A 27,749-nucleotide genomic window follows, 5' to 3' on the forward strand; every position below is an offset into this window, starting at 1 on the left:
GATACGTCTTCATGGACGGACCATTTTCTATCTTCCTCGGTTCTCACTCCTTGCTTTGTTCCTAACGGTTCCCCCACACCCCCAGGGGCCCCTGCAAGAGAGGAGATCCTCCCTGTTTTCTTGGGACCCACACCCTCAGGACACAGGAGAGACCCAGGAGCCCCCCGCCCCCCACCCCCCACCCCCCGCCCCGGTCTGCATTACCTCCTCTGGAAGTGTTCAAATTCAGCCCGCCTCCTCGCTTTCACCGCAGGGAGTTCACTCTGGCCATAGGCATCCTGGAAGTTATAGCCTCCCTGCCCTTTGGGGGCTTCACATTTGCACTGGTTTTTCGGGAACATCCTAAAACCAGAAAAGGGCTGTGCACAGGGGGTGGGAGGGGGGAGAACCCGCCATCTAAAACCCGGTGTGCGGTTCACCGTCCACCCTGGGCATCTCCTTCCCACACCCGCCCAGGTCTTACTTGGGATCCCAGCAGCAACACCTCCCAGAGACGCAGGGAGGGGAGGGGACGGAGAAGGGGGAGAAGGTCCCCTCTCTGGAATTATCCCCCGCACCCACTTTCTTTAAACTCGAGTCACATGGAAGCCAGGGGCATCTTGGCCCCACCAGAGGAGGAGGCCAGCGGGTGGAAAAGGCTGCCCCTTTCTCACACTGTTGGCCGGACAGGCCCTCCGTAGTTGTAAGGGACTTTGGTAGGTGCTGTGCACCTTGCAGCCCGAACCCCTTCCTGGTCCCCCGGTTTGGTTCACTTTGGCGACGGGCGCAGGCTCGGGAAGGCGGGGAAGGGGCTGTACAAGGGGCACCAGGAGGCACAGTAAACCGTAGGGGGAGCAAGGTAGACATCAGAACAACGTGGACTAACTTGAACCTCACCAGATTCCATCGTAGGTAAAGAGGTTCCGGAGACGTTCCTCAGGTAGAAGCTTCGGCGGCTGGTCAGCCACAGCAGAAGGAGGGAGCTCTGGTGTGAGCCTACTGAGCCCCACTCTTACGCACAGAAACCCAATGGTGCCAAGGCCTAAGAGAAACACTGAAATCTTGAGGAGCCGTAGAAATTCACACCTGTAGGCACACGAAAGAACAAGTTGTGTTAGAATCTCTTTTCTTGAGGGGCGCCTGGGTGGCTCAGTCGGTTGAGCGTCCGACTTCGGCTCAGGTCATGATCTCCCGGTTCATAGGTTCGAGCCCCACGTCGGGGTCTGTGCTGACGGCTCAGAGCCTGGAACCTGCTTCCGATTCCGTGCCTCCCCCTCTCTCTGCCCTTCCGCTGTTCATGCTCTGTCAATCTCTCTCCCTCCCTCTCTCAAAAATAAAATAAACGTTAAAAAAAATGGTTTTGTTTATTTATTTTGAGACAGAGACAGAAGGTGCATGGGGGGAGGGGCAGAGAGAGGGTGAGAGAGAGAATCCCAAACAGACTCCACGCTGTCGGCACAGACCCCAACGTGGGACTCGATCTCAAGAACCACGAGATCGTGACCTGAGCTGAAATCAAGAGCGGGACGCTTAACTGACTGAGCCACCCAGGCGCCCCTGGCTTAGACTCTTGAAAAAGACAGTATTACCAAAAGGAAAAACAGTGGAGGGAGGGGGAAAGCTTTCGATACTGAAGAAATCAAAGAAATCTGGCAACCAGACAGAACGTGTGGACTTTGTTGGGATCGTTGTTCCAAAAAACAATTTTAAATGACGTTTTCAGGACAATCGTGAATATTTGAACATGGGCTGAAGGTTAGATTATCTTAGGGAATTGTTCATTTTTTTTTAGGTGAGCTGGTACTCTTGTGATTATATAGAGGAATGGGGTCATTCTGAGAAGTCTGATGAAATCTTTAGAGGTGACGTGTCCACGTGTCTCGAACGTCCTTTCAGATGGCTCAGCCATTTGAAAGACAAAAAGAGACATCAGGCAAATGTGATAAAATAATAGTAATTGTTATCTCCAGGTGGAAGGTGTATTCGTGGTATTCATGGTGACACTGTTCTAAGTTTTCTTCAGTTTGACAGTTTTAAAAAATAAAACTTTGAAGGGAGCCTGGGTGGCTCAGTCTTCAGGTTAAGCTCAGGTCTGACTTTGGCTTAGGTCATGATCTCCCGGTTCGTGGGTCCGAGCCCCGCATCGGGCTCTGGGCTGACAGCTCGGAGCCTGGAGCCTGCTTCAGATTCTCTCTCTGCCCCTCCCCCACTTGCGCTCCCTCTCAAAAATAAATAAACATTAATTTTTTTTTTTTTTAAGGGGCGCCTGGGTGGCTCAGTCGGTTAAGCGTCCGACATCGGCTCAGGTCACGATCTCACGGTTCGTGGTTCAAGCCCCGCGTCGGGCTCTGTGCTGACAGCTCGGAGCTTGGAGCCTGCTTCAGATTCTGTGTCTCCTCCTTTCTCTACCCCTCTCCTGCTCACGCTCTGTGTCTCTCTCAGTAGTAAATAAAGGTTTAAAAAAAATTTTTTTTAAATCTATTCCCATCCCAGCAGCACCCGGGTGGCTCAGTCAGTTAAGCGTCTGGCTGTTGACTTCGGCGCAGGTCTCGATCTCACGGTCTGTGGGTTCGAGCCCCACATTGGGCTCCGTGCCGACAGCACGGAGCCTGTTTGGGATCCTCTCTCCCCCCTTTTCCTCTGCTCCTCCCCTGCTTGAGCTCACTTGCACGCTGTCTCTCAAAAATAAATAAATAAACTTTTTTAAAAAAAATCTGTTCTCATCCCAAGATCTTATCAACAGCCAAGAAAATTTAGAGATGCGAAGTACCAAAATACCCAGCCCAATATGTGTATATTTTCAGTATCACATGGATGAAAGTCCCAGGCGCCATGAACACTCTCATTGGATGTGGTATATGCCTTCAGGAATTTCAAACATTGCCAGTGGAAGCTCGTATGGCGATTCGCCTGCTTACTCTATGTTCACTTCTGCCGAATTTGTACCAAAGTACATCGGGTTTCTACAATCGCTGATTTCTGCTGGATGTCAACCAAGTTCTTACCGTGATGATTTGTCTTTCTGTAAGTCTCATGTTGTGCTGTAATAGAAAACCTCCACTTGGAAACTCTACATTGGACAGCAGCACGCCCTGTAAAGTCTTCAGGCAAAAGCCTTACGGTTCATGGAATGTTTGCACCTGGTGTGCAACTTAACAGGGAAAGCCTGAAAATTAGTGAGAAAATTAGAGCCTGGGTGGCTCAGTCGGTTAAGCGTCCAACTCCCGATGTCAGCTCAGGACATGATCTCACGGTTCAGGAACTTGAGTCCCTGTGACTTCATGCTGTCAGCACAGAGCCTGCTCGGGATTCTCTCTCTCCTTCTCGGCCCTTCACTTGCACTCTCTCTCTCTCTCAAAAAAATAAATGAAAAATAAACTTCAAAAAAAGAAGAATGAGAAGACTTCCTATTTTATTAATTTTTTAAAGTTTATTTATTTGAGAGAGAGAGAGAGAGGCAGAGAGAGAATCCCAAGCAGGTTCCCCACCATCAGCACGGAGCCCGATGCAGGGCTCGAACTCACGAACTGTGAGATCAAATCTGAAATCTGAGCTGAAATCAAGAGTCGAGATGCTTAATTGAGCCATCCAGGCGCCCCAGGCGTTATTCCTACTTTTAATAAAAGGTTGCCTTTTGTCTTGTGCAAAACATGTAGAATATATCCTTTAACTTAGTAACTATTTCTGAAAGGCCAGTGAGGCTTTGTTAGTGAAACTAAAACGAAGTTTAATCATAAAATTTCTGAACATCTCCTTTTACAGACCTATCAGAAGTTGTTTACCACTACTATTTTTGTTTGAAGTGTGAATTTTTTCCCCTCTTCCCAGCCTCTCCTTTAACAAGAAAAAAAAAAAAAAGGAAGTGAATTTCTGGCAATGAACTGAGCCGCTATCTAACGTATTACAGGTTCCTCCCACCCTCTGAAAGGAAAACAATCCTACGAGACCGTTGAATTAGCATGAATTTCTATGGAAAATTCTTTAGTGTTCCCAGACCCCCAAACTAACTACATGTAGGCTTTTCTGATACCTTAGGAACATCTTGCTAACGGATGCACAAAATGAACGGAGGTAAAGCAATTTGCTCGCAGACACAGGGTTGCTTGATGTTGAGATGCTGAGTTCCCCGGGCAAGGTGCTTGGGGGCGCCCCTGGGGCTGCTCAGGGTGCGAGCCGCCTCTGTACCCCGGGCTTGCAAAACAAACCCAGCAGCGCTATTTTTCCCTTCCGCCTTTTTCCGTAAAAGCAAAAATCCGGGGCACCTGGGTGGCTCAGTCGGTTAAGCGTCCAACTTCAGCTCAGGTCACGATCTCACTGTCCGTGAGTTCGAGCCCCGTGTCGGGCTCTGTGCTGACAGCTCAGAGCCTGGAGCCTGTTTCGGATTCTGTGTCTCCCTCTCTCTGACCCTCCCCCGTTCATGCTCTGTCTCTCTCTGTCTCAAAAATAAATAAACGTTAAAAAAAAATTTAAAAAAAGCAAAAATCCTCTTTGTGTTTCCTTTGGTTAACAAAAGTTTAAGTACCAATATAGCTTCGTAAAAACCGAGTGGTGTAATAGGAACTTTCAAAAGGGAGAGAATGTATGTGTATGTCTTTTGAGCTGTGTGACCTAATTTTTGGATACTTGATCATTGGTTTTATTACGATAATTTTTTAGTACTTGATAATCCGTTTATAAATAATGATATACATTAATACTAGTTCCATTATATATTTATACTGTCTGGGAATGTGCATTACGGTTCTTCGGGAGAAATAATTTGTCAAATGTCCAACAGCTTGTAAAGCCCTAGTGTGAGACTTTAAACAGCTGAATAAATACTGAAATGCCATTTATTTTGAAAAGCAAATCCCTGAGGGGCGGCTGGGTGGCTCGGTGGGTTCAGCGTCCGACTTCAGCTCAGGTCATGATCTCACAGTTCACGAGTTCGAGTCCCGCGTCGGGCTCTGGGCTGACAGCTCAGGGCCTGGGGCCTGCTTCCGGTTCGGTGTCTCCCTCTCTCTGCCCCTCCCTTGCTCGCAGTCTGCCTCTCTCTCTCTCTCAAAAATAAATAAACATTAAAAAAACTTTTTTAAAAAGCAGACGACTGAATAGACATAGTATAAATCCTTTAAAACACTAAGACCTTATTGGACTGAATACAACACTACATGCATATTTAAAGCATAGAGTCACAGAAAAAATATCTGAAGTGACAAGTTATTAATTATAGTCAATGCTAAGAATCAGATTACAGTGAGGAATTTTTCAGTCAACATATTCCTTTTTAAAATTTTTTAAAATATTATATCATTTTTGAGAGAGAGAGAGAGAGAGAGAGAGAGACAGAGCACAAGCAGGAGAGGGGCAGAGAGAGAGGGAGACACAGAATCCGAAGCAGGCTCCAGGCTCCGAGCTGTCAGCCCAGAGCCCGACGCGGGGCTCGAACTCACGGACCACGAGATCGTGACCTGAGCCGAAGTCGGATGCTTAACCGACGGAGCCACCCAGGCGCCCCAGTTTCTTATTTTTAACTAGAATAACTCCACAGTTCAGAGATGTAACTTCACTCTGTATCAACCTGTAAGTTCAGCATAATGACACGTCAACGAATCCACAACAGGATTTGTTTGTCAAAATGACTCTAACGGGAAGTAACACACGAGAATAGCAGCGAAAATATAAATAAGAGGGATGGCTGTACTACTAAAGCATAAAACTATTAGAAAGCTACAGTTATTAAAAGCATAATACTGATTCCAGAATAAGCAAATAGGTGAATGGAATAAACCAAAGCCCAGAAATACTTGAGTATATATGTAAAAGGTTCACGTGGAATTTTCACTCTGTTGTTACAGATTTCTGTAACACCTGCATCTTCTAAAAATGACATTCAGGGGCACCTGGCTGGTTCAGTCAGCTAAGTGTCTGACTTGGGCTCAGGTCATGATCTCGCGGTTCGCGAGTTCGAGCCCCGCGTCAGGCTCTGTGCTGACGGCTCGGAGCCTGGAAGCCTGCTTCGGGTTCTGTGTCTCCCTCTCTCTCTGCCCCTCCTTCGCTCACGCTCTCTCTCTCTCTCTCCAAAATAATTTTAAAAATAACAATAAAATGACATTCAGACAAAGACAGACATGTTTAAACTAATCACATTCTAGAAACACCGGCAGAAAATACACCTTTACTTAACCCTTACTCAAGTTCGACCATGTGATCACCCCCGTCTCAGCTTTGGAGTTCTGATTTTACCAAACCTTGGTTCCAGCTAAGGACAGCATTTGCGATTCAGTCATGAAGCAGAACTGGTTGGTGAGAGATTACCAATCAAATATTAAGCAGCCAAATTTTTATCAGATAACTACAAATGTCCTACGATGTTAAAATTGCACTCTTCACGTTCTTACGTGGGGACCGGTTCAAATTGTAATTGTATGAGGCTGCTATTCTGGTGGGACCATATTTGAGGAACAATGAGTCGGTCACCCGTGTCGGCTGATGGCAACCTGTCCCTTCAAGTCCCATAAAGCTATTTACCCCTGCCGAGCAGTTCTCATATTCCAGGTACAGAACTTTGGGACCAGGAAGAAACTGGAGGAACCTCCTGGGTCCCGAGTCAGAAGATGGTGGCACCAGAAGATGGTGCCCTCAGGGGCTCTTGTACCCTAGCAGGGCTGGTCCAGATGGCCCCACGTCTCAGCAGACAATGGAAGCCGGTTAGTCAGGATTTGCCTACCGAGTGAGAAAGTAATCTCATAATTTCTGTTTGCTTTATCACACGAATCCCTCCCCTTGTCTCTGCCTCTCCTCTGCTTGTTCTCTCTCTCAAAATAAATAAATAAAAACTTTAAATATATATATTTGTTTCATTGGAGAGGTAAAAAAAAAATTGAAATTAATATAATAACTTTGGGGGTGCGTGGGTGACTGAGTCACTTGAGTGTCCCAACTCTTGATCTCGGCTCAGGTCATGAGCCCAGCGTCGTGAGCTTGAACCCCAAATGGGACTCCATGCTGAGCATTGAGCCTGCTTGAGATCCTCTCTCTCTCTCTCTCTCTCTCTCCCCATGCACCCCCACTCCCCTCCCCTGCTCGCCCTCACTCTTGCCTGCTCTCTCTCTCTCCCCAACCAAAAAAGGAACACATTGCCTAACACGCATACATATAAAGTATGTGTCAAACCGTTTATGCTATCGGTAAGACTTCCAGTCAACAGTAAACTGTTAAGTTGTGGGGGGGGGGGGGGGAGTCAAAAGTGATACATGGATTTTCGACTACACAGGAGGTGAAAGGGGGAGGTCAGTGCCCGTAACCCCCATTTTTCTCCGAGGATCACCTGCCGTTATATAATAATAACTATGAATCGCTTCACAATATTGAGCACCAGTAATACCTCCTTTATTTTCTTTTTTTATTTTTTAAAAAAAATTTTTTAATGTTTATTTATTTTTGAGACAGAGAGAGACAGAACATGAACGGGGGAGGGGCAGAGAGAGAGGGAGACATGGAACCGGAAGCAGGCTCCAGGCTCTGAGCCATCAGCCCAGAGCCCGACGCGGGGCTCGAACTCACGGACCGGGAGATCGTGACCTGAGCTGAAGTCGGACGCTCAACCGACTGAGCCACCCTATTTTCTTGAGCTCAATTAAAGTTAGCCACACCCCACTCTTAGCGTCGGCACCGGCACCCGATGCCTGCGGATTCCACCTGCTCTCCTGGTTCAGCCCACCGATGAGAACTAGAAAAACGGAAGGAAAATGAACACATCTGCGTGAAGGACTCGGGGTGGCTACCAAGATAGTGAGTTGCTCTCTCCGTGTCTCTCAAAAATGAATAAACGTTAAAAAAATTTTTTTCAGGGGCGCCTGGGTGGCTCCGTCGGTTAAGCGGCCGACTTCGGCTCAGGTCATGATCTTGCGGTCCGTGAGTTCGAGCCCCGCGTCGGGCTCTGTGCTGACAGCTCAGAGCCTGGAGCCTGGTCCCAATTCTGTGTCTCCCTCTCTCTGCCCCTCCCCTGCTCATGCTCTGTCTCTCAAAAATAAATAAATGTTAAGAAATATATATCTTCTATACCAGAAAAAAACATTCAAGGATAAAGGCGCGACAAAGACATTTTCAGATGAACAAGGTTTGAGGGAATCTGTCACTAGCATACTCCCACTAAAGGAGCTCCCGCAGGCACATTATCCCAGATGGAAGGGAAGGTCGTAAGGAAAGAATGAAGAGAAATCAAAATGGCAGATAAGTGGGTAAATCTAGGTCACTACTGACTGCATAAAGCAATAATACTGTTTTGTATATCATAGGGAAAAAAAAGGAAAGGAAAGGAACTCAGGAAAGGCAGTAAGTAGACTAGAAGTGTGATAAGGTCTTTGCATTGCCCAAGAGGATTAAAAATACCGAGTAATTCTAGACTTTCATAGGTCAAAAGTATGTTATGATCTACAGCATAAATACTATGGAAATAGTATAAATAGTGAGTAAGTTTCAAGGTCAGAGTCAGGCAAAGGGGATAATAAAAAAAGAATCGATATCAAAAAGGGGCAAGAAAGGAAAGAACAGAGATCAGGTAAAACAAATAGAAAGCTCTCCGTGAGATGCTGGATTTAAACCAACCACCCCAGTAATTACATAAATGCAAATCAATTAAATGCTCCAGTTAAAATGCAAGGAATAGTCAGGCCACATGGAAAAAAGAAGCCCAGTCACATGCGGTTTTGCAAGAGAAACGTCAAAAACACACACGGATATGGAAATGCTGAGAATAATAAGGAAGATAAATATACCAAGTAACCAAGATAAAGTTGATCTCGCTAGATTAACATCAGAGGAAGCAGATTTTAAAGACAAAAAGCCAAACACTGATACCTCAAAGTTGTAAAATATTCAGTTCACAAGAAGAGGTAACAACTCCTTTTTCTCATAACGCCTCAAAATACGAAACGCAAAAGAGTGAAAGCATGACAAGGAGAAACAGACAAATCTGGAACCATGGTGAGGGATTTTTAACTCACTTCCCTCCCTAACCAAGGAGCAAGCAAATAAAAAAATTAGCAAGCGTTCAGATTACTTGAACCAGGCAATCAGCAAACTTGATATAAAGAACATACAGCATAGTACATGTAACAACGGCAGAATACACATTCCTTGAAACGTACACAGAACATTACATGGGGCGCTTGGGTGGCTCAGTCGGCGAAGCGTCCGACTTGGGCTCAGGTCATGATCTTGCGGGTCGTGGGTTCCAGGCCCGCGTCGGGCTCTGTGCTGATGGCTCAGAGCCTGGAGCCTGCTTCGGATTCTGCGTCTCCCTCTCTCTCTGCCCCTCCCCTGCTCACATTCTGTCTGTCTCTCTCAAAAATAAATAAACATTAAAAAAAAAAATAAACACACACAGAACATTACAAATGCTGGGTCAGAAAACAAGCGTCCAAAATTTCAAAGAACATACATAGCGCATATTTTCTGGTCCCCACGCCGTGCAGCTAGCGGCGAACGACAAAAACATAACTAGAAAAATCCCTGACTTGGGAAATTCACAAATACGCTTCTAAGTAACCGCGGGCCCAAGAAGAAACCACAATGGAAACTGGACAATGGCGTGACCTAAAGGAAGACGAAAATAGCACCTGGCAGAGGCCCTGGGAGGCGGCTGGAGAGCAGTACTTAGAAGCGTACTATTACGCATTTTCCATAAAGTCCCCAATGACCTGCCGGCCGTAACCCTCTGTCTCGCCAACCATTTCCTTAAAAACATATTGAGCCTTCATAAAACGGGCATTTCAGCGCGACGTGATAACCCTCCCTAAGCCCCTTTTTCGAAGTCCGGCCCCCACCACCTGCCATTGTGGGTCAGCACCGCCCCCCAAGGCTAAGGTGAATGTCAGGAGGCCAGGCATGTGAGTAACAGAGATCATCTCTGAAGGCAGAGCGTGAGCTGAAGGCCAACACATTTACTAAAAGCTTCCGCCTCCAATCTCTTCCTGCAGAGGATGAACTTGCCCGCAGGCCACAGCAGGTGCCGACCAGCCCGGGCGCCCCCGCTGGAGGCAGCAGGGGGAAAACGGAAACAAACCAACTCTTGTCTCTTTCCTCCAGGAATCCATCACTTGATGGGGGCGGAGACTAGTCGTATAAACACAAGGGTTCTAGGTGAGAAAGAAGGGGAACAGAAGGAGGGGGAGAAGGGGAGAGGGAGAGACCGGAGGGAAATCCTTTCCCAAATGTAAAAATGTCCAAATACAAAGGTCATCCTTCCTGATCACGGGTCAGGACGTTTCATCTCCGGACGGAGGAGCCTAGGATCGTGGGTACGCCTTGCTCGCGGCATATCACACCGGTCACCCACGCCGTTTGGGGCAAAACAGCACAAGTCGTGGGCCCGGATTCTGGTCAGCGTTCTTCCAGCTTCCAGCTGAGCGCGCTTGTGACATCATCTCTCTGAGCACATTATCTCATCCGTCAAAAACCGAGGTGAGGGTGTTGAGAGGCACCGGGAGGGTGCCTTCTCCTCCAGGATGAATGAGAAGAGTACAGTAAGGGATGACCGCGTTCCTCACTGCAGGACGTCGCACGGGCACCTGTTCCTACCGCCACAGTCTTCATCAGGTTCTCAAGGGGGGTCCGTGGCTGCAAAAGAGGCTAAAAAGCGCTGGTGTGGACAGAGGGGGTTGGATGGTGCAGAGGGGGCCTGATTCGCTTTTGTTTCCCGATGCCTGTGTCACAGCGCCCTGCACATTACAAGAGGCTCTTAAACTTGTTACGTGGAAAAGTGGCAGGGGCGCCTGGGTGGCTCCGTGGGTTACACGTCTGACTCTTGGTTTTGGCTCGTGTCACGATCTCACAGTCATGGGGCGCTGACAGCATGGAGCCTTGCTTGGGATTCTCTCTCTCCCTCCCTTTCGCTCTGCCCCTCCCCAGCTCGTACACATGCACTCTCTCTCTCTCCCTCAAAATAAATACACTTTTGGGGTGCCTGGGTGGCTCAGTCAGTGAAGCGTCCAACTTCGGCTCAGGTCATCAACTCGCGGTTCGGGAGTTCGAGCCGCGCGTCCGGCTCTGCGCTGACAGCTCGGAGCCTGGAGCCTGCTTCGGATCCTGTGTCTCCCTCTCTCTCTCTCTGCCCCTCCCCTGCTCGCGCTCTGTCTCTCTCTGTCTCAAAAATAAACATTAAAAAAAATTTTTTTTAATAAATAAACTTTAAAAAAATTAAAAAATATATCATATATGATGATGGTGAACGTGACCATTCAAAGTAAGTCTGGCTTCATCCTAGGGATGAAGCATTGAAGCCTGACGAAGAGGTCGCAGAGGAAGAGGTTCCACATTGAGAGGGCCTGGCTACCGCACAGTTTTAAACAATTGTTTTTAGAAGCTATTCATTTCTTTGCCTGTGTTTTCAACCAACCTGGGGGAGCGCCTCCTCTCTTCTTTGTCGAACTCGCAAATGGTTCAGTTTGTTTGATGGCGTAAGGGTGGAAGGCTGTTCAGTCATGCAGGCCTCTGCACCCATGACAAAAGGCTCCGGCGAGGGGCCCCTGGGTGGCTCAGTCAGTGAAGCGTCCGACTTCAGCTCAGGTCATGAGCTCACAGTTCACGGGTTCGAGCCCCACGTCAGGCTCTGTGCCGACAACCCTCCCCTGCTTGTGCTCTCTCTGTCTCTCTCTCTCTGTCTCAAAAGAAATAAACTTGAAAAAATAATAAAAATAAAATATGTCTTAAAGAAAAACAAAGTAGGTTCCAGAATAGCATATATGGTAGGATCCTATTTGTGTAAAAATAAAAGCAAATATATCATCAGATTGTTAGCACTGGACATCACTGGGGAGTGGGAAGGAAAAAAAGGAGACATTTATGGGGCTTGAACACCTACATTAGGAAAGATGAAAATCTGAGTTGGGAAACCAAACATCTATCTCAGAGTTTAGAAAAAAGAGTTAGCAGATTAGGATCAAATAAAATAGAAAGGAGGAAGTATTAAATGTGAGGGCATAAATTAATGAGATAGGAATATACACTACAAAGGATCATCAAAGCCAAAGTTGTTTTATTTTTAAAAGCCAATAAAATTAATAAACCCATTGGCGGGATCAAGAAAAAAACAAGAGTAGGCACAAATCGCCAATGGCAGGAACATTGAGGGCATCGCTAGAATCTTACAGCCATTAAAGAAGCAGTAAGAGAATATAAATTAACAATTTGTACCAATAAATTTGAAAGCACGGAGGAACGAGAAAAAATACAACTTAGAAAAGCGGACACGGGCAAAAAGAGAAAATTCTGAATAATCCAAATGGTATAATTATAATTTTAATGCCACATTTTCATTTTTATTTCATTTTCTGTAAGCATAGAAAATTCTATTCTTTGGAAGACCAGAGAATAGGAAGAGAGGGAATACTCCCCAACTTATTTTGTGAAACAACATAACCGTTTTATGAAAACCTGAGAAAGACACGATCAGAAAGAAAAATCAGTCACTTCTGAGATTAGATAGTAAACACCACTGTGGTCTTCGCCTTGGTGACGCGTTTCCTCTCAAGTAATTAGCTCTAGGGAAGCTCGCTGTCGTGTTGTGAGTTGCCCATGAAGTGCCATGTAGAGACACAGCAAAGCCTCCGGCCAATAATCCCATGAGTCACCTAGGAAGGGTGTCAGTCCCGGTCAAGCCTTCAAATGATTAATTTTTCATTAAAATGCATTATGTTGGGGCGCCTGAGTGGCTCAGTCGGTTAAGCGGCCGACTTCGGCTCAGGTCACGATCTCACAGTCCGTGAGTTCGAGCCCCACGTCGGGCTCTGTGCTGACGGCTCAGAGCCTGGAGCCTGTTTCAGATTCTGTGTCTCCCTCTCTCTCTGACCCTCCCCTGTTCATGCTCTGTCTCTCTCTGTCTCAAAAACAAATAAACATTAAAAAAAAAAATTTTTTTAAGAAAAAAAAATAAAATGCATTATGTTAACATCTGGTAGGTTGATGATTGGTTTTTTGTTTTTTTTTTAATTCTTTCATGTTTATTTTCTTTTTGAGAGAGAGAGAGAGAGAGAGACAGAACATGAGTGGAGGAGGGGCAGAGAGAGAGGGAAACAGGATCCGAAGCAGGTTCCAGGCTCCGAGGTGTCAGCACAGAGCCCGACGCGGGGCTCGAACTCACAACCCATGAGATCATGACCTGAGCCAAAGTTGGATACTTTACCCACTGGGCCCCCCAGGCGTCCCATGTTTTTAATAACTTCACAAATACATCTTTTAAACTTCCTCAGCTTTAATGTCTCATGTGGTAATGGGAATGATACAACTCGCATAAACAAAAGCTCCCTGGGGGGGGGAGGGAGGGGTCCTCCGTAATTTCTAAGAACGTAAAGGATCCTGAGACCAAAAAGATTGAGAACCGTTGGTCTAAGTTCCAAGCAACCGTTGCACTTACCTTGATGTTTTAATAATCCATTCGAGCTTCAAATTAGCGCCATTTATTGTCTACCCTTTATAAAAATTATATTCTTCGTGGAATTTGACGTGAACAACTCAGTTACACAGCCAGCTCCCAACACACACCTCGCTCAGCTACATAGATTCCTTTCCCTTTTTTTTTTTTTAATGTTTATTTTTGAAAAAGAAAGTAGGGGACGGGCAGAGAGAGGATCCAAAGGGGGCTCTGTGCTGAGAGCAGTGAGCCTGATGCGGGGCCCGAACTCCTGAACAGCGAGATCATGGCACAGACACAACCGACTGAGCTGTTCGGGGACCCCCCTAGGTTCCTTTCAAAGGTAAGCCTGGAACCAGAGTAAATGGAGAGCGCTGGGAATTGTTCCGGCTGGCTCAGGGAGTGGCTTGGCTCTAACCCAGGTGGTATTACCTACTCCTCCTCCATTTAAGCAGTGGATGTGATATAAACACAAATAGCACACTTTTTTTTTTTTTTTTTTTTAATCCCCAAGAGGGTGCACCGTTCCCGGAAGTACTACAATACCGGGTCGACGCTTGGAGTGACCCGAGCAAGCTCCTATCTCCCCATCACCTATTTTAAAGATGAATAAACCAAACTTCAGTCACTTTAATTGTCTTTCCGTGTGACTGCGGACCTTTTCATTAGTGCTTAATTTTTTTTTCTTTCTTTCTTTGCTTTCTTTCTTTCTTTCTTTGCTTTCTTTCTTTCCTTTTCTTTCTTTCCTTTCCTCCCTTCCTTTCTTTCTTTCCTTTCCTCCCTTCCTTCCTTTCTTTTTTCTTTCTTTTCTTTCTTTGCTTTATTTTTTTCTTTCCTTTCCTCCCTTCCTTCCTTCTTCTTTCTTTCTTTCTTTTCTTTCCTTCCTTCCTTTCTTTCTTTCTTTTCTTTCTTTCCTTTCCTTTCCTCCCTTCTTTCCTTCCTTTTTCTTTTTCTTTCTTTCTTTTCTTTTCTTTTCTTTCTTTCCTTTCCTCCCTTCCTTCTTTTTTCTTTCTTTTTCTTTGCTTTCTTTCTTTCTTTCCTTTCCTCCCTTCCTTTCTCTTTCTTTCTTTCCTTTCCTCCCTTCCTTCCTTCCTTTCTTTCTTTCTTTTCTTTTCTTTCTTTCTTTGCTTTCTTTTCTTTCTTTCCTTTCTCCCTTTCCTTCCTTCCTTTTTCTCTTTCTTTCTTTCTTTCTTTTAAGTAGGCTTCACGCTCAGCACAGAGCCCAGCTTGGGACTTGAACCCAAAAGACTGTGAGATCAAGAGGGGAGGACGTTTAACCAGGAGCCCCATTAGTGCTTAAAATTTAAAACAGCAACACAGCACAAACTGCCAGGAGTGGTATTTTGTTTGGTGGGTGCGAATTTTAATTCATACGTAACATATTCTACCCAATTTTGGTATCTTTAGAAATGACAGTCTTCTTAATGATCTTAAAATGAAAAGCAAGAGAATAATCATTATTATTACACGCTTTTTGCTGAAAATGATTCTGTCCTGTAGAGGATGGGGGTGTTAAAAAAAATAAGTAGCTGAGGGGCGCCTGGGTGGCTCAGTTGGTTAAGCGTCGGACTTTGACTCAGGCCATGATCTCACGTTTCCAAGTTCGAGCCCCACATGGGGCTCTGTGCTGACAGCTCGGAGCCCGGAGCCTGCTTCGGATTCTGGGTCTCCCTCTCTCTCTGCCCCTCCCCCACTCGTGGTCTGTGTCTCTCTCAAAAATAAATACACATTTTTTAAAGATTTAAAAATGAGTAGCTGAGAACGACAAATACGCTAGGGTCACCGCTTCTCCGAGAGGTGAGGACAGTTGTGTGCCCAGGACCTACCACGATGCCTAGCACATAATAGGTTATCAAACACTTGTCGAGTGAAATATTATGACCAAAATGCCCCACGCAATCAAAAAGCATCAGCTGTAGCCTCACATGGCGCTGAATCCCAACCTGCCTCTTCCAGTGTATTCCTTGGGCAACTTCTTTCCTCAGTCTCCACAACTGTAGAGTGGGCACAAGAGGAGGGTGCCGCTGTGAGCAGTACTGGGTCAATCTCGAACAGGGTCCACACATAAATAAGCCTCGTGTATGAAATGACATGAACTCACCAGTTTACGGAGCTTAGCGGCTGACACTATAATGATTATTTCCCGTGTTGGGGCGAACTACCCTGTCTTGGACAAAATCAGAAATACTCCTGTCAAAATCAGACATTTTTTTTTTAATTGAAAAAAGGAAACTAGGGGTGCCTGGCTGGCTCAGTCAGGGGAGCATGTGACTTGATCTCTGGGTGGTGAGTTCCAGCCCCCAGTTGGGTGTAGAGATTACTTAATAAAAAAGACAAGAAAATTTCCAAAAGAAAGAAAGGGAAAGAAGGATGGAAAGAAGGAAGGAAGGAAGGAAGGAAGGAAGGAAGGAAGGAAAAGAAAAAAAAGAAAAGAAAGAAGGAAGAAAAGAAAAGAAAAAAGAAAAAGGAGGAGACAAGAGGAGAGGAAAGGAAAGGAAAGGAAAGGAAAGGAAGAAACTAAAAAGCAAATAAAAGATTAAAAGGATTAGTTTCTTGGGGCGCCTGGGTGGCTCAAGTCAGTTACGTGTCTGACTTCAGCTCAGGTCATGATCTCACGGCTCATGAGTTCCAGCCCCACGTCCGGCTCTGTGCTGACAGCTGGGAGCCTGGAGCCTGCTTCGATTCTGTGTCTCCCTCTCTCTCTGCCCCTAACCCACTCGCATTCTGTCTCTGTCTCTCTCAAAAATAAATAAACACTAAAAAAAATTTTTTTTTAAAGAATTAGTTTCTTGAGCCCCTGGGTGATTCAGCGGGTTAAGCATCTAACTTCAGCTCAGGTCATAATCTCAAGGTTTCTGAGTCCCTCGCATTGGGCGAGCTGGTGCCACCTCACTGGGTAAAAACAAACAAAAAACACAAGCCCTGCTTAAGGTGAGCCCCTCTTCTCTCTCTCTCTCTCTCTCTCTCTCTCAAAAAAAAAAAGTTTCTTCTGAAAAAGAAACATTAATTCCATCATGGTCACAAAGGCCAGCAGCCTTAAGGTCCCAGGGTTATAAAGAGAGGAAACACCAGGGGCGCCTGGGTGGCTCAGTCGGCTAGGCGTCCGACTTCGGCTCAAGTCACAATCTCATGGTCCGTGAGTTCGAGCCCCGCGTCGGGCTCTGTGCTGACAGCCTGGAGCCCGTTTCGGATTCTGTGTCTCCCTCTCTCTGACCCTCCCCCGCTCATGCTCTGTCTCTCTGTCTCAAAAATAAATAAACATTAAAAAAAAAAATTTAAAAAAAAAAAAAAAAAAAAAAAAAGAGAGGAAACACCACCATCCATTAAAACCCAAGACCTTTTCTGCATTCCAGCTGTCTTTGTGTGAAGGGAAAGTCACATTTGCCGAGGCCTTGCCAGCTATAATTCGTTGGCACCTAGCCTGATGCCAGGACTTCTGGGTCACACACTAAAGAATGGGGTGGGGGGGGGGGGCCGCGGAAGGAGCCCGAACGCCTGGAACGAAAGCCAAGCCGGAGCCAGAACATTCCCCTCCCTCCGTCACATCTTCTGGATACCCCGTGCTTCGCGTTCATGCTTAGAAAACATCAATCATCTCACGGACGCGCTTTTGCAAGATTTTCGCAAGATGCCTTCCTTGTCAGTGTTAAGGATTGTTCTAGTATTGAAAAATTCGGAGAAAATAAACGTTGAGGGTAAAAGGGCACAGAATGTGTTTTGATTTTGATCCTTGGGGGCCGGGGGGGGGGGGGGGCGGGCTACAAAAATGAAATTAGACTTCCCAGCCCACTTCTCCGCATTGATTGCACCAGTTCTCAGGCTCCACTGCGCCCTGGCGACAGAACAGACGCTCCGAAAACCCGACTTTCTAAAATCCCCCCCCGCCCCCCCCGACAGCGCCGGTTGGCTTCTGAGCCGCGGAGGGGACGCGCGCGGCCTCGGCTTCCCGTCCGTGCAGAGCCCGCGGTCCCCCGGGGCAAAATCCCACGCTCGGGACATCCACGGGACACCTTCCCCGGGACCAAGACGCAACGTCCACGTCCCATTTTCCAGCTGGGGAAACCAGGGTTCCCCGGGGAGGGGGGCGCAGCGTTCCAGAAAGAGCAGGGGCTGGCCACAGCGTCGCGTCCCCGTTCCAGCTGCCCTCCTCACCTAGGCGGGGACGGGTCGGGCCCCCGGGTCGGGCCCCACCCGGAGACCGCGGCCCCCTCCCTGGCGTCCTCGGCCGCACCCGCACCTGCCGGCTCCCCGACGGCGCGCCCCACCGCCCGCAACACTCGCCTGCACCAAGTCATCTCGAATCCCGCCGCCTCGCAGGGACCCGGCGGCCGTCGAGCAGGACGGGGGCTCCCCTTCCCCCCTCGCCGCGCCGACTGCCAGAGGCAAATTTCTGGGATCCGGGCAGGTGCACGGGGCTGGAGAGCTCTGGGCAGTCCCCGCCCACCTGCGGCTCTCCGGGTCCGCCCAAGCATCTGTGCCGTCGTTTGGGGACCACTGACCCTCGCACCAACAGACCCGCCGCGGGCCCACGCCCTGGAGAACTCGAGAAGGTGGTGATAAAGTCCGCAGCCCCTGCTCGCGATACCTCCTAGGGACCGGCCGGGCGCTAAACGTTTTCTTTGCGCTTTGCCCCACTTTTTTAGGGCGGGGACACTGAGGCACCACGGGGCGATCGGCTAGTAGGTGGAGGAGCTGGGTGGGAACGGAGTCTGAGGGACTGGGAAGCCCCTCCGGCGAGTGGCGCATTTGGCGTCCCCAGCGCGCCAGTCACCACCGCGTCGGCGGTCCGAGGTGGCAGAGGGGCCCTCCGTGCCCGGGAGCGCGTGGCTTCAGCGCGTGACGCAGACCTTCGAATGGCCAGGGGCTGCGAGAGGCTGGACGGGAGCGCGGGTGGTCACGGTGTCACCTGCGCTTGTCTCCTCCCCGGGCTGCCGGAGCCGGTCCTCGCTGCGCGCTCGGAACCCCGAGCGCACCCTGCCGGGAGCTGCGGTCTGGCTCCACCCCACCCCACCCCACCCCACCCCCGCGCTTCTCTCGCCCGTCTCCCAGCCTCTGTCTGGGACCTCTTTTCCTTGTCCTCGGATGGTAATAGGACATCTATGATCCCCTTAAAGAACAACAAAATCCGTGCGGTCACCTCTAGCCTCCCTGTCACCGCGGCCCCTCCATTTTCCTCCCCGTGAAAAACTGGGCGCACGCGAGCCTGAGCCAAACCGCCAGCCTACAGCTCACATACCCGCAAGGGCAGGTTCTGCCTTGGCCCCGCCTCCACCCACCGCCTCACCCACTCGGTTCTGGCAAAAGACGCGGGGAGGGAAGCTGGAGTGGGTTGAATCCCTCTCTCTAAGAGACCTGTGGGCCCACCTCTGTGCCTGGAAGAATCTAGTGCATTTCAGATGAAAATATCGCAGGACCCTTTTCATAGGCCAGGCGCAGTGCTGGGCAGCCTTCTGTGGTTCAGCCCCAGTGTGACTGTCCTGTATTTTACCAGCACCTAGCTTACATTGCAAAGGTAACATTTTTTTTTTAATTTTTTTTAACGTTTATTTATTTTTGAGACGGAGAGAGACAGAGCATGAGCAGGGGAGGGGCAGAGAGAGAGGGAAACACAGAATCTGAAGCAGGCTCCAGGCTCTGAGCAGTCAGCACAGAGCCCCATGTGGGGCTCGAACTTGGAACCGTGAAATCATGACCTGAGTCAAAGTCCGACCCTTGCTCAACCGAGTGAGCCACCCAGGCGCCCCTATAATATTTTTTTTTTTAAGTAAACAAAACAACAGCATGCAGAACGCTTGCCAAATGACCAAGGTTTCTATTTTGATGCGGTATGTATGTAATTATATCCTGCTGGGTCCCCAAGAGGACTTAAGACAGAAATGCATACCAGGCCGTGTGACTAAAAGAAAAATGCTATAGTCCGATCACTCAAACCAGGTAAGTCCAAAAAGGGTAGAAAGAAATGCCTGGAGGATTTACGATTACAGATGACGGCTTTCTGAAAACGGCTAGAAAAGGGATCCTCTGCTTTCCCGGACAAATCACATCGGTAAAGCATTGTGCTTACCATGTGCCTGCAGTAAAAAGTCACTGCTTACACAAGGCTGTCACATCCATCACCCTTCTCAATTTAACCCCTGTGACCATGCTGGAAGGGAAGCGTTGGCCGGAAGGGAAGTGTTGGCGAAGCGACGAAGTGTTTGCTGTTTTTCAGCTTGATCAGCCAGAGAAGCTCTAACACGAGCTCTGCCTGGCATTGCCAGGCTGTGGTCCCCGGATGTCTAGACCCAGAGCCAAGCAGGATGTTCGTTGCTGCCCTGAGGGGCAGACAAGAAATGACCCTGGAGAGCTGATGGGTGGCCGGGCCTGTGCCCATCTCTCACTCCGGGTGCTGTCTGGGGTCCCCCTGAAGGTAGGTCTCTTCTCCCCCAGTGGGTGGCTGTTTCATCATGACAATTTTTGCCACCGGGACGTGCCCTCCACTTCTCCTTGGCTGTGGGCCCGTTGGCAGGTTCTCAGGTAATCGAATCACCTCTCTGCTTGGTGACTCCAGCCACTCCCCGCACCTCCATTGTCACCTTGGCCAGCAGGCAACTTGTCCCCCGTGGGAGGAGCTCCGAGTGGCCCACAGGGGACGCAAGTGCTTCTGGCGGATCCTGTTGTCATAGGTGAGCCTTCTGAGAGATGTTCTTTGGAAGACCGATCAAGCCAGCTTTGCATCCTGGTCCGATGACAACAGTGCCTTTGGCCAAGAGGCGGGGGGCTCTGCGAAGAAGGGAGTCAGAGGATTTCTGACACCCTACCTGAGTGCTGGTGCCTAGCAGCCACTATTAGCTCCCGAGGAAGGCGACTGCATGCTGGTCATTTTGCTACTCCTCGAGTTTCGCACAGGGCCGCTCAGAGTGGGTACGATTCATTGACCGGCTGAGTGAATGGTCGCCTGGAGTGGCGGGACGGTTTTGTCGCCCGCGGGCACTAACCGAGGGGTCGGCTCACAATTGATACTCAAAACCCGTCTGATGGAGAAAGGAATGAATGAGTTTCATTATGCCCTTCAAAGCTCAGAACAATGGCGGGCCTTCAGTGTTGGTCGGTCTCATTTTTACATGAGACAGGTGAACTTCAGGGCCGTGTGACAGACCCAGAGGGACTGGAGCCAGATTTGCTGGCTGCGTAGCCCTTCCTCTGTCCCGCTGCCCGGTGTCAGGGAGAGCCCAGGTTAGTGAGAATGAAAGAGACACAGAAGAGGCAGAAAGGAAGTCAGGAAGGACCAGACAGTGGAACAAGGACAGAAGTCAAGGATGGGGTCCCGTTGGCTTCAGCTTGACCGTGGTGCCGAGAACGTGCTTCCCTGGCGTGGACCAGAGCAAAAGGCCCACAGACTCGAGAGGCCGTGGATTTCTTCTCAGTTGTTCTCTGAACCGTCTGGACACCTTCAAGAGACAGCACAGCGTACTGGTTAAAAGATGAACTCCAGAGCCTGGCTCTGACTCCTGCTGTGTGACCTTGGACATGCTGCTTAACCTCTCTGTGCCTCAGTACCCTCACTTGTAAAACTGTAGATGACAGGGACGTCTGGGTGACTCAGTCCTTGGTTGAGCGTCTGACTTGATTTCGGCTCAGGTCACCATCCCAGGGTTGGGGGATCGAGTCCCGCATCGTGCTATATGCTGAGCATGGAACCTGCTTAACGTTCTCTCTCTGTGTTTTCTCCATCTGCTCCTGTCCTCTCCCCTTCTCCCTCTCTAAAAATTGTAGATGATGATGGCACCCGTCTCGTGAGGCTGATTTCAGAATTAAGTGAGTTGGCACATGTGAAATCCTTCAAACAGTGCCCCAAGAACGTCATACTTCCAGAGTAAGTGTTAGGAATTATTATCGGAAGGGAAGCTTTTGTACTTTGAGAAGTCTTTCTGTGATTACTAGGTTTTACATTAATATTCAGTTTAGCCAAGTCACAAGGGCAAGCTCTATACTCGACGGACAGATCTTTGTATTTGCCATGGAATGATGACTGGGTCCAAGACTTCACTTCCCTGGAATGAAGTTCTACGTCACTTAGGCTCAGCCACAACATTTGCTTTAGTCAAATGGTTGTTAGCAAAGGCTGAGATGTGTTTGTGCGGATCGGCTTTATCTCCTGAGTTCCAGGGATCTGCGGTTAGAAGGACGTGAGTTATTGTCCCTTCAGCCTTGGCTCTGGAAGAAAACCCAGGAAGCAGAACCTGACGGAACCCGTGGCCTGGAGCCAACCCAGCTGGCCGGCAGTCGAGAGCAGAGTCCCCCAGCTGAGCCCAGCCTAGATTGCTGAACCACAGTTAATCTTTGAACCTCTGAGCCTGAGACTAAATGCTTGTGTAAGCTTTGTTGGGGTGGTCTGTTATACAACACTATTGTAGCAAAAGTCAACTAAGACATATTTCTATCAAGAAATCTAGTAAGGGGGCGCCTGGGTGGCTCAGTCGGTGAAGCGTCCGACTTCGGCTCAGGTCATGATCTCACAGTCCGTGAGTTCGAGCCCCGCGTCGGGCTCTGTGCTGACAGCTCAGAGCCTGGAGCCTGCTTCGGATTCTGTGTCTCCCTCTCTCTCTGCCCCTCCCCTGCTCATGCTCTGGCTCTCTCTGTCTCAAAAATTAATAAAAACATGAAAAAAAATTAAAAGAAGGAAATTCAGTAAGTTTTAGCCCTGAGTTTCAAGGGAAACATTGATTAATATTTAAACTTCTTCTCACAAAGAAAGACAGATACCATATGTTTTCACTCTTATGTGGATCCTGAGAAACTTAACAGAAGACCATGGGGGAGAGGAAGGGGTGGGGGGTGGGGGGAGAGGGAGGGAGCCAAACCATAAGAGACTCTTAAAAACTGAGAATAAACTGAGGGATGATGGGGGGCGGGAGGGAGGGGAACGTGGGTGATGGGCACTGAGGAGGGCACCTGTTGGGATGAGCACTGGGTGTTGTATGGAAACCAATTTGACAATAAATTTCATATTTTAAAAAGATAAAATTAAAATAAATTAAATTAAATTAAATTAAATTAAATTAAATTAAATTAAAAAATAAAGAAAGAAAGGAATGTCCAAAGAAACTCAATCATTTAACTGGACTCCCGGTCATAGAGTGTACTGCAAATATACAAAACTAGCTAACTTAAAAAAAAATAATAATAATAAATAAATAAAAATAAACTTCCTTAAACAAGGGGTACCTGGGCGATTCAGTCGGTTAAGCATCCAACATCGTTTCAGGTTGTGATCTCATGGTTCGTGGGATCGAGCCCTACGTCGGGCTCTGTGCTGGCAGTGTGGAGCCTGCTTGGGATATTCTCTCTCTCTCTCTGTCTCTCTCTCTCTCCCCCTCTCTCTGCCCCTCCCCTGCTCATGCTCCCATGCGCTTTCTCTCAGAGTAAATAAAGAAACTTTAAAAAGTGCTCAGAACACTTACGTTAGCCTACAGTTGGGGAAAATCATCTAACACAAAGCCTATTTTATAACAAAGTGTGGAATATCTCCTGTAATTTATTGAATACCACGCTGAAGGTGAAGGACAGAATGGCTGTAGGGGGACAGAATGGTTATGGGTTACTGGCTGTGTTTACCCTCAAGATCAGATGGCCGACTGGGATCCCCCGCTGCTGGGCATCGCAAGAGAGCGTTGTGCTGCAGATTTGCTGGCCTGGGCGAAGATCAAAACTCAAAATCTGAAGTACGATTTCTACTGAATGCATATCGCTTTTGCACCACTGTAAAGGCAAACAACCGTAAGTCGAACCATCTAAGTCAGGGACCGTCTGTAGTTGCATTCTTTTTTTAAAAAAAAAAATTTTTTTAATTTTTTTTTTAACGTTTATTTTATTTTTGAGACAGAGAGAGACAGAGCATGAATGGGGGAGGGTCAGAGAGAGGGAGACACAGAATCTGAAACAGGCTCCAGGCTCTGAGCTGTCAGCACAGAGCCCGACGCGGGGCTTGAACTCACTGACGGCGAGATCATGACCTGAGCCGACGTCGGCCGCTTCACCGACTGAGCCACCCAGGCGCCCCTAAAAAAAATTTTTTTTAATGTTTATTTATTCTTGAGAAAGAGAGACAGAGTGTGAGAGGGGGAGGGACAGAGAGAGAGGGAGACACAGAATCTGAAACAGGCTCCGGGCTCCGAGCTGTCAGCGCAGAGCCCGACGCGGGGCTCGAACCCACCAACCGCGAGATCATGACCTGAGCTGAGGTCGGACCTGAGTTTAACCGACTGAGCCACCCAGGTGCCCCTGTAGTTGCATTTTTAAAGGCACCATATTTATATTCATTTTTTTTTTCTCTTTTCATTACTTCATCTGTCTGCTCAGACAAGCCAAACTTCTCCAAGTAATTTAACTCCCCAGGAAAACCTCATCAATTAAACCGATAAAATAGAGTAGATCTCAAGTTCTCTTAAAACATCCCAACACTTTATAAATGCAGTTCAGTCTCATACGTTTCTCTTAAGCATCACGAGTCTGGAATCAAAGATCTGATTGTTTACTAACACACAAATCATTCCTGAACATGAGCCCCAAAATACGGTACGGATACAATAGGTTTGATGTATTTTATTCTCCCTGTATTTAGCTCAACTAGCCAGGCGTTAAAATAAACTTCGTTACTAAGAAAACTAGTTCAGTCTACTCAGAAATAACTAGGGTGACCATGGCTCCGCGGGCTAAGTTGTTTATCAGCCGGAAATTCTTTACCGGAATACAAGACTTGCCCGCTCCCTGATTTAAATAAACACTCAGCCAGCCGGGATTTGTAAATCCGTATCCTATAATTAGGGAATTCTCATAGGACCTATCCCTTTAGGTCCACGCTACACCATTATCTACTCCTTGCATGAAACTTGCCGATACTGGGGCGCCTGGGTGGCTCAGTCGGTTGAGTGTCCAACTTCAGCTCAGGTCACGATCTCACGGTCCGTGAGTTCGAGCCCCGCTTCGGGGTCTGGGCTGATGGCTCGGAGCCTGGAGCCTGCTTCCGATTCTGTGTCTCCCTCTCTCTCTGCTCCTCCCCCGTTCATGCTCTGTCTCTTTCTGTCTCAAAAATAAATAAACGTTAAAAAAAAATTTTTTTTTAAATTTGCCGATACTGAAAAAAATTTAAAAATAAGCAAAAAAAGAAAATAAGAAAAAAAAAAACTGAGTATGCTGAAGTCTTCACTCTCACCAAGACTGCATCTAATTCTTTTCTTTTGTTTTTACTGAGGCGTAGCTGATACACAATGTTGCATCAGTTTCGGGTGCTGCACCTGTCACCCCGCAACACTGTTACAATATCTCTGAGTCTATCACCCGCTTTGTAGCTTTCACCCCCAAAGATTTCATCTAATTTCCTCCCTGCTTGGATGGAAGTTGCATGTTTCATTGTATTAAGGAGCAGCAAATTAAGGTAGTCAGGGGATAAGCTTCCCGTGCAGCTTTCTGAGAACATTCTCCCTCTCTCCAGGCGTAAATGTGCCTGAATGTACCTCCAGGGCGGTGTGCGGCATCACAGGACACACAGAAAAAAGCATGGCCTTGGGCGGAGATGAGACCCGTGGCTGAAGCAAGAGAGCACAAGAGCTCAGCGGCCCTGATCTCAAGAACATCATTCTAGACTTCCCTCTGATACTCCCTTCTAGAGTACACAAGGAATGAGATCTTCCTCGGAAACAAAGAAAGACCCAGGTGGGGGGGCACGGATTCCACAATTCCCTCAACATCATTTTTTTCCTTGAGAGCAAGCACCCGGTTCTAACCCGGGCTCAGAATGCCCAGAATTGTTTGGAATCTGCACCAACTTACTTTTACGTCTCAACGCGAGGAGGTGTTCAGACACAGACATTTGTGTCTGGGTGGGTAGGAGATCAACAGTTGAACCTGTAGGCTGAAGAGAGCAGATGTTGGCCTGTTGAGGGCTGACAGGGAATTCTCTCTCTTTGTCAGCAAGCTGGGCCATCAATCCTCTCCTGCCTTCAGACTCGGACTCAGACAGGAACTCCCGCCATCTTCTACCCTGGTTCTCAGGCCTTCAGACTTGGACTGGAACTATCCCCTCAGCTCTCCTGGGTCTCCAGCTTGCCGGCTGCACAGATCTTACACTTCTCAGCATCATTGTTCACATGAAAGGGGCGTGTGGATGGCTCAGTCGGTTAAGCGTCCGACTAGTCTTTGCAGTCCGTGGGTTCGAGCCCCACGTCGGGCTCCGTGCTGACAGCTCAGAGCCTGGAGCCTGCTTCAGATTCTGGGTCTCCCTCTGTCTGCTCCTCCCCTGCTCGTGCTGTCTCTGGCTGTCTCTCAAAAATAAGTAAACATTAAAAAAAATAATCACATGAGACAACTCCTTATAATAAGTCTATCTGCAGAGAGGGCACTTGGATGGCTCAGTCGGTTAAGCATCCAACTTCAGCTCAGGTCATGATCTCACTGTTCGTAGGTTCGAGCCCCACATCGGGCTCTCTGCTGTCAGCACAGAACCCGGCTTCGGATCCTCTGTGCCCCCATCTCCCTGCTCCTCCCTCTCTCTCTCAAAAATAAACATTAAAAAAAATAAGTCTATCTACAGATATATATATATATATATTTTAGGGGGGTTTTTCGTTTTGTTTTTTGTTTGTTTATTTCCGCTTTTCTGGTGAGCCCTTGACTATTACAGAGTCCTGGCTTGGAACATCCACGCTTAGGAAGCGGATTTAAAACATGGGTACTCCTCTCTCCGCACCAGACTCTGCTCCACAGCTTGGCCTGGGGCTGGGAAGGAGCTTGGAGGAAGTGACACCGGTAAATGACACAGGGAGGCAAGTGACACAGGTAGCACCTGCCCCTCTCTCCCCATTAGAGGAGCCACACTGCCTTAGTCTTTCTGCCGTGAAGAGAGCCGGTAGCAAGGACAGTGAAGGAGGAAAACAGCGTGAGTTCGGATCCTCAGTGACACTGGTGAGCCACTGAAACCTCCAAGGAGCAGGTGCCCCGGCTTCTGGTAAAGCGGTAACCTTTCCTCAAGCCTCGCTGCTTAAATTCTTTGAGCCGGGCGTTACTTGTGGCTGAAGAAACCCTTATATCTTCATCTTGCTACGACCCTGGAGTTTGCCCAACGCTTGGCTTCACGCTTCGAGGTGACACCCTAGACCTGGAGTAAAGGACAAAGAGGCACTTAGGAAAGTCCACAGTTGCCGGCTGGAGGTATTGGCATCGGCAGAGCGGGGAGGGCAGGCCCCTAAGCCAAGAAGCAAGGGACCCGCTCCTGAGTGAGGCCCCCGCTGTGTCCTTCTGTGTGTGTCCTTGAGAAGGTCACTTCGCCCCTTGGGTCTCAGCTTCTACTCCCTCCTCTTGCCTCATAACTTCCCGACAGCATGTTGAGACCCTGAGAGTCTCCACTGTCTCCTCCCACCAACGCCAGGGTTAGGATAAAGAATGAATTTTCGTTCACATACATATGAACTTTTTGCAGGTGACTCAAAGGTAAAAAGTGGACTCAATACCCGAGGTGTCAGAAAGAAGACCAGAGGAAACCTGGCTCTATCTAGTAACGACTGAGCCCGTTCTGATGAGATCGGCAGGGGGAAGTGTCCAGAGGGTAAATGCGCTCAGATCCAAACCACTGATGCTCCGTTCAGGGGCTCAGAGCTTAACCACACCGGCTGTGAACAAGATGGGGCAGTTGGTATCATCTCTCCAGCAGGAGTCAAGGGTGAGACGTGGTGGGGTCCTTCCTCCTACCTTTGGGGAAAGTCTCCACTTGTTCCCTGGGTCCTTCCCTGCCCCCCTTCTCAGGACCTTGCCCTACCAATCCTCCTCCTCTACCCCTGTACCTTGACCTTCTCCCTCTCTACTGGACGCTTACAGGTAATATTTAAACACGTCCATGCTTCTCTCTTTAGGTATTTATCCAAGGGATACAGGTGTGCTGTTTCGAAGGGACACATGCCCCCCGCCATGTTGATAGCCGCGCTATTGACAATAGCCAAAGTATGGAAAGATCCCAAATGTCCATCGATGGATGAATGGATAAAGAAGATGTATATATATATATACACACACACACAATGGAGTATTACTCGGCAATCAAGAAGAACGAAATCTTGCCATTTGCAACTACGTGGATGGAACCGGAGGGTATTATGCTAAGTGAAATTCGTCAGAGAAAGACAAAAATCATAGGACTTCACTCATATGAGGACTTTAAGAGACAAAACAGAGGAACATAAGGGAAGGGAAACAAAAATCATATAAAAACAGGGAGGGGGACACAACAGAAGAGACTCATAAATATGGAGAACAAACTGAGGGTTGCTGGAGAGGTTGTGGGAGGGGGGATGGGCTAAATGGATAAGGGGCACTAAGGAATCTACTCCTGAAATCATTGTTGCAC

The 27,749-nt window shown here is 48.1% G+C and overlaps 1 protein-coding gene across 1 annotated transcript in view; it reads right to left on the reverse strand.

Moving 5' to 3' along the window:
* The window catches only part of B4GALNT2 (beta-1,4-N-acetyl-galactosaminyltransferase 2 (SID blood group)), a 40,254-nt gene extending 22,587 nt beyond the window's left edge, over positions 1–17,667 (reverse strand). The window contains exons 1-3 of the mRNA XM_078437584.2: positions 17,525–17,667; positions 877–1,065; positions 205–342 (exon numbers count right to left, since the gene is read on the reverse strand). Coding sequence (XP_078293710.2) covers positions 205–342; positions 877–1,065; positions 17,525–17,667 — 470 coding nt within the window. The remainder of the gene's footprint in view (positions 1–204; positions 343–876; positions 1,066–17,524) is intronic.
* Between the last annotated feature and the right edge of the window lie 10,082 nt (positions 17,668–27,749).

Source organism: Panthera onca, chromosome E1 (assembly GCF_046562875.1).
Source record: "Panthera onca isolate mPanOnc1 chromosome E1, mPanOnc1 haplotype 2, whole genome shotgun sequence".
NCBI lineage: Eukaryota > Metazoa > Chordata > Mammalia > Carnivora > Felidae > Panthera > Panthera onca.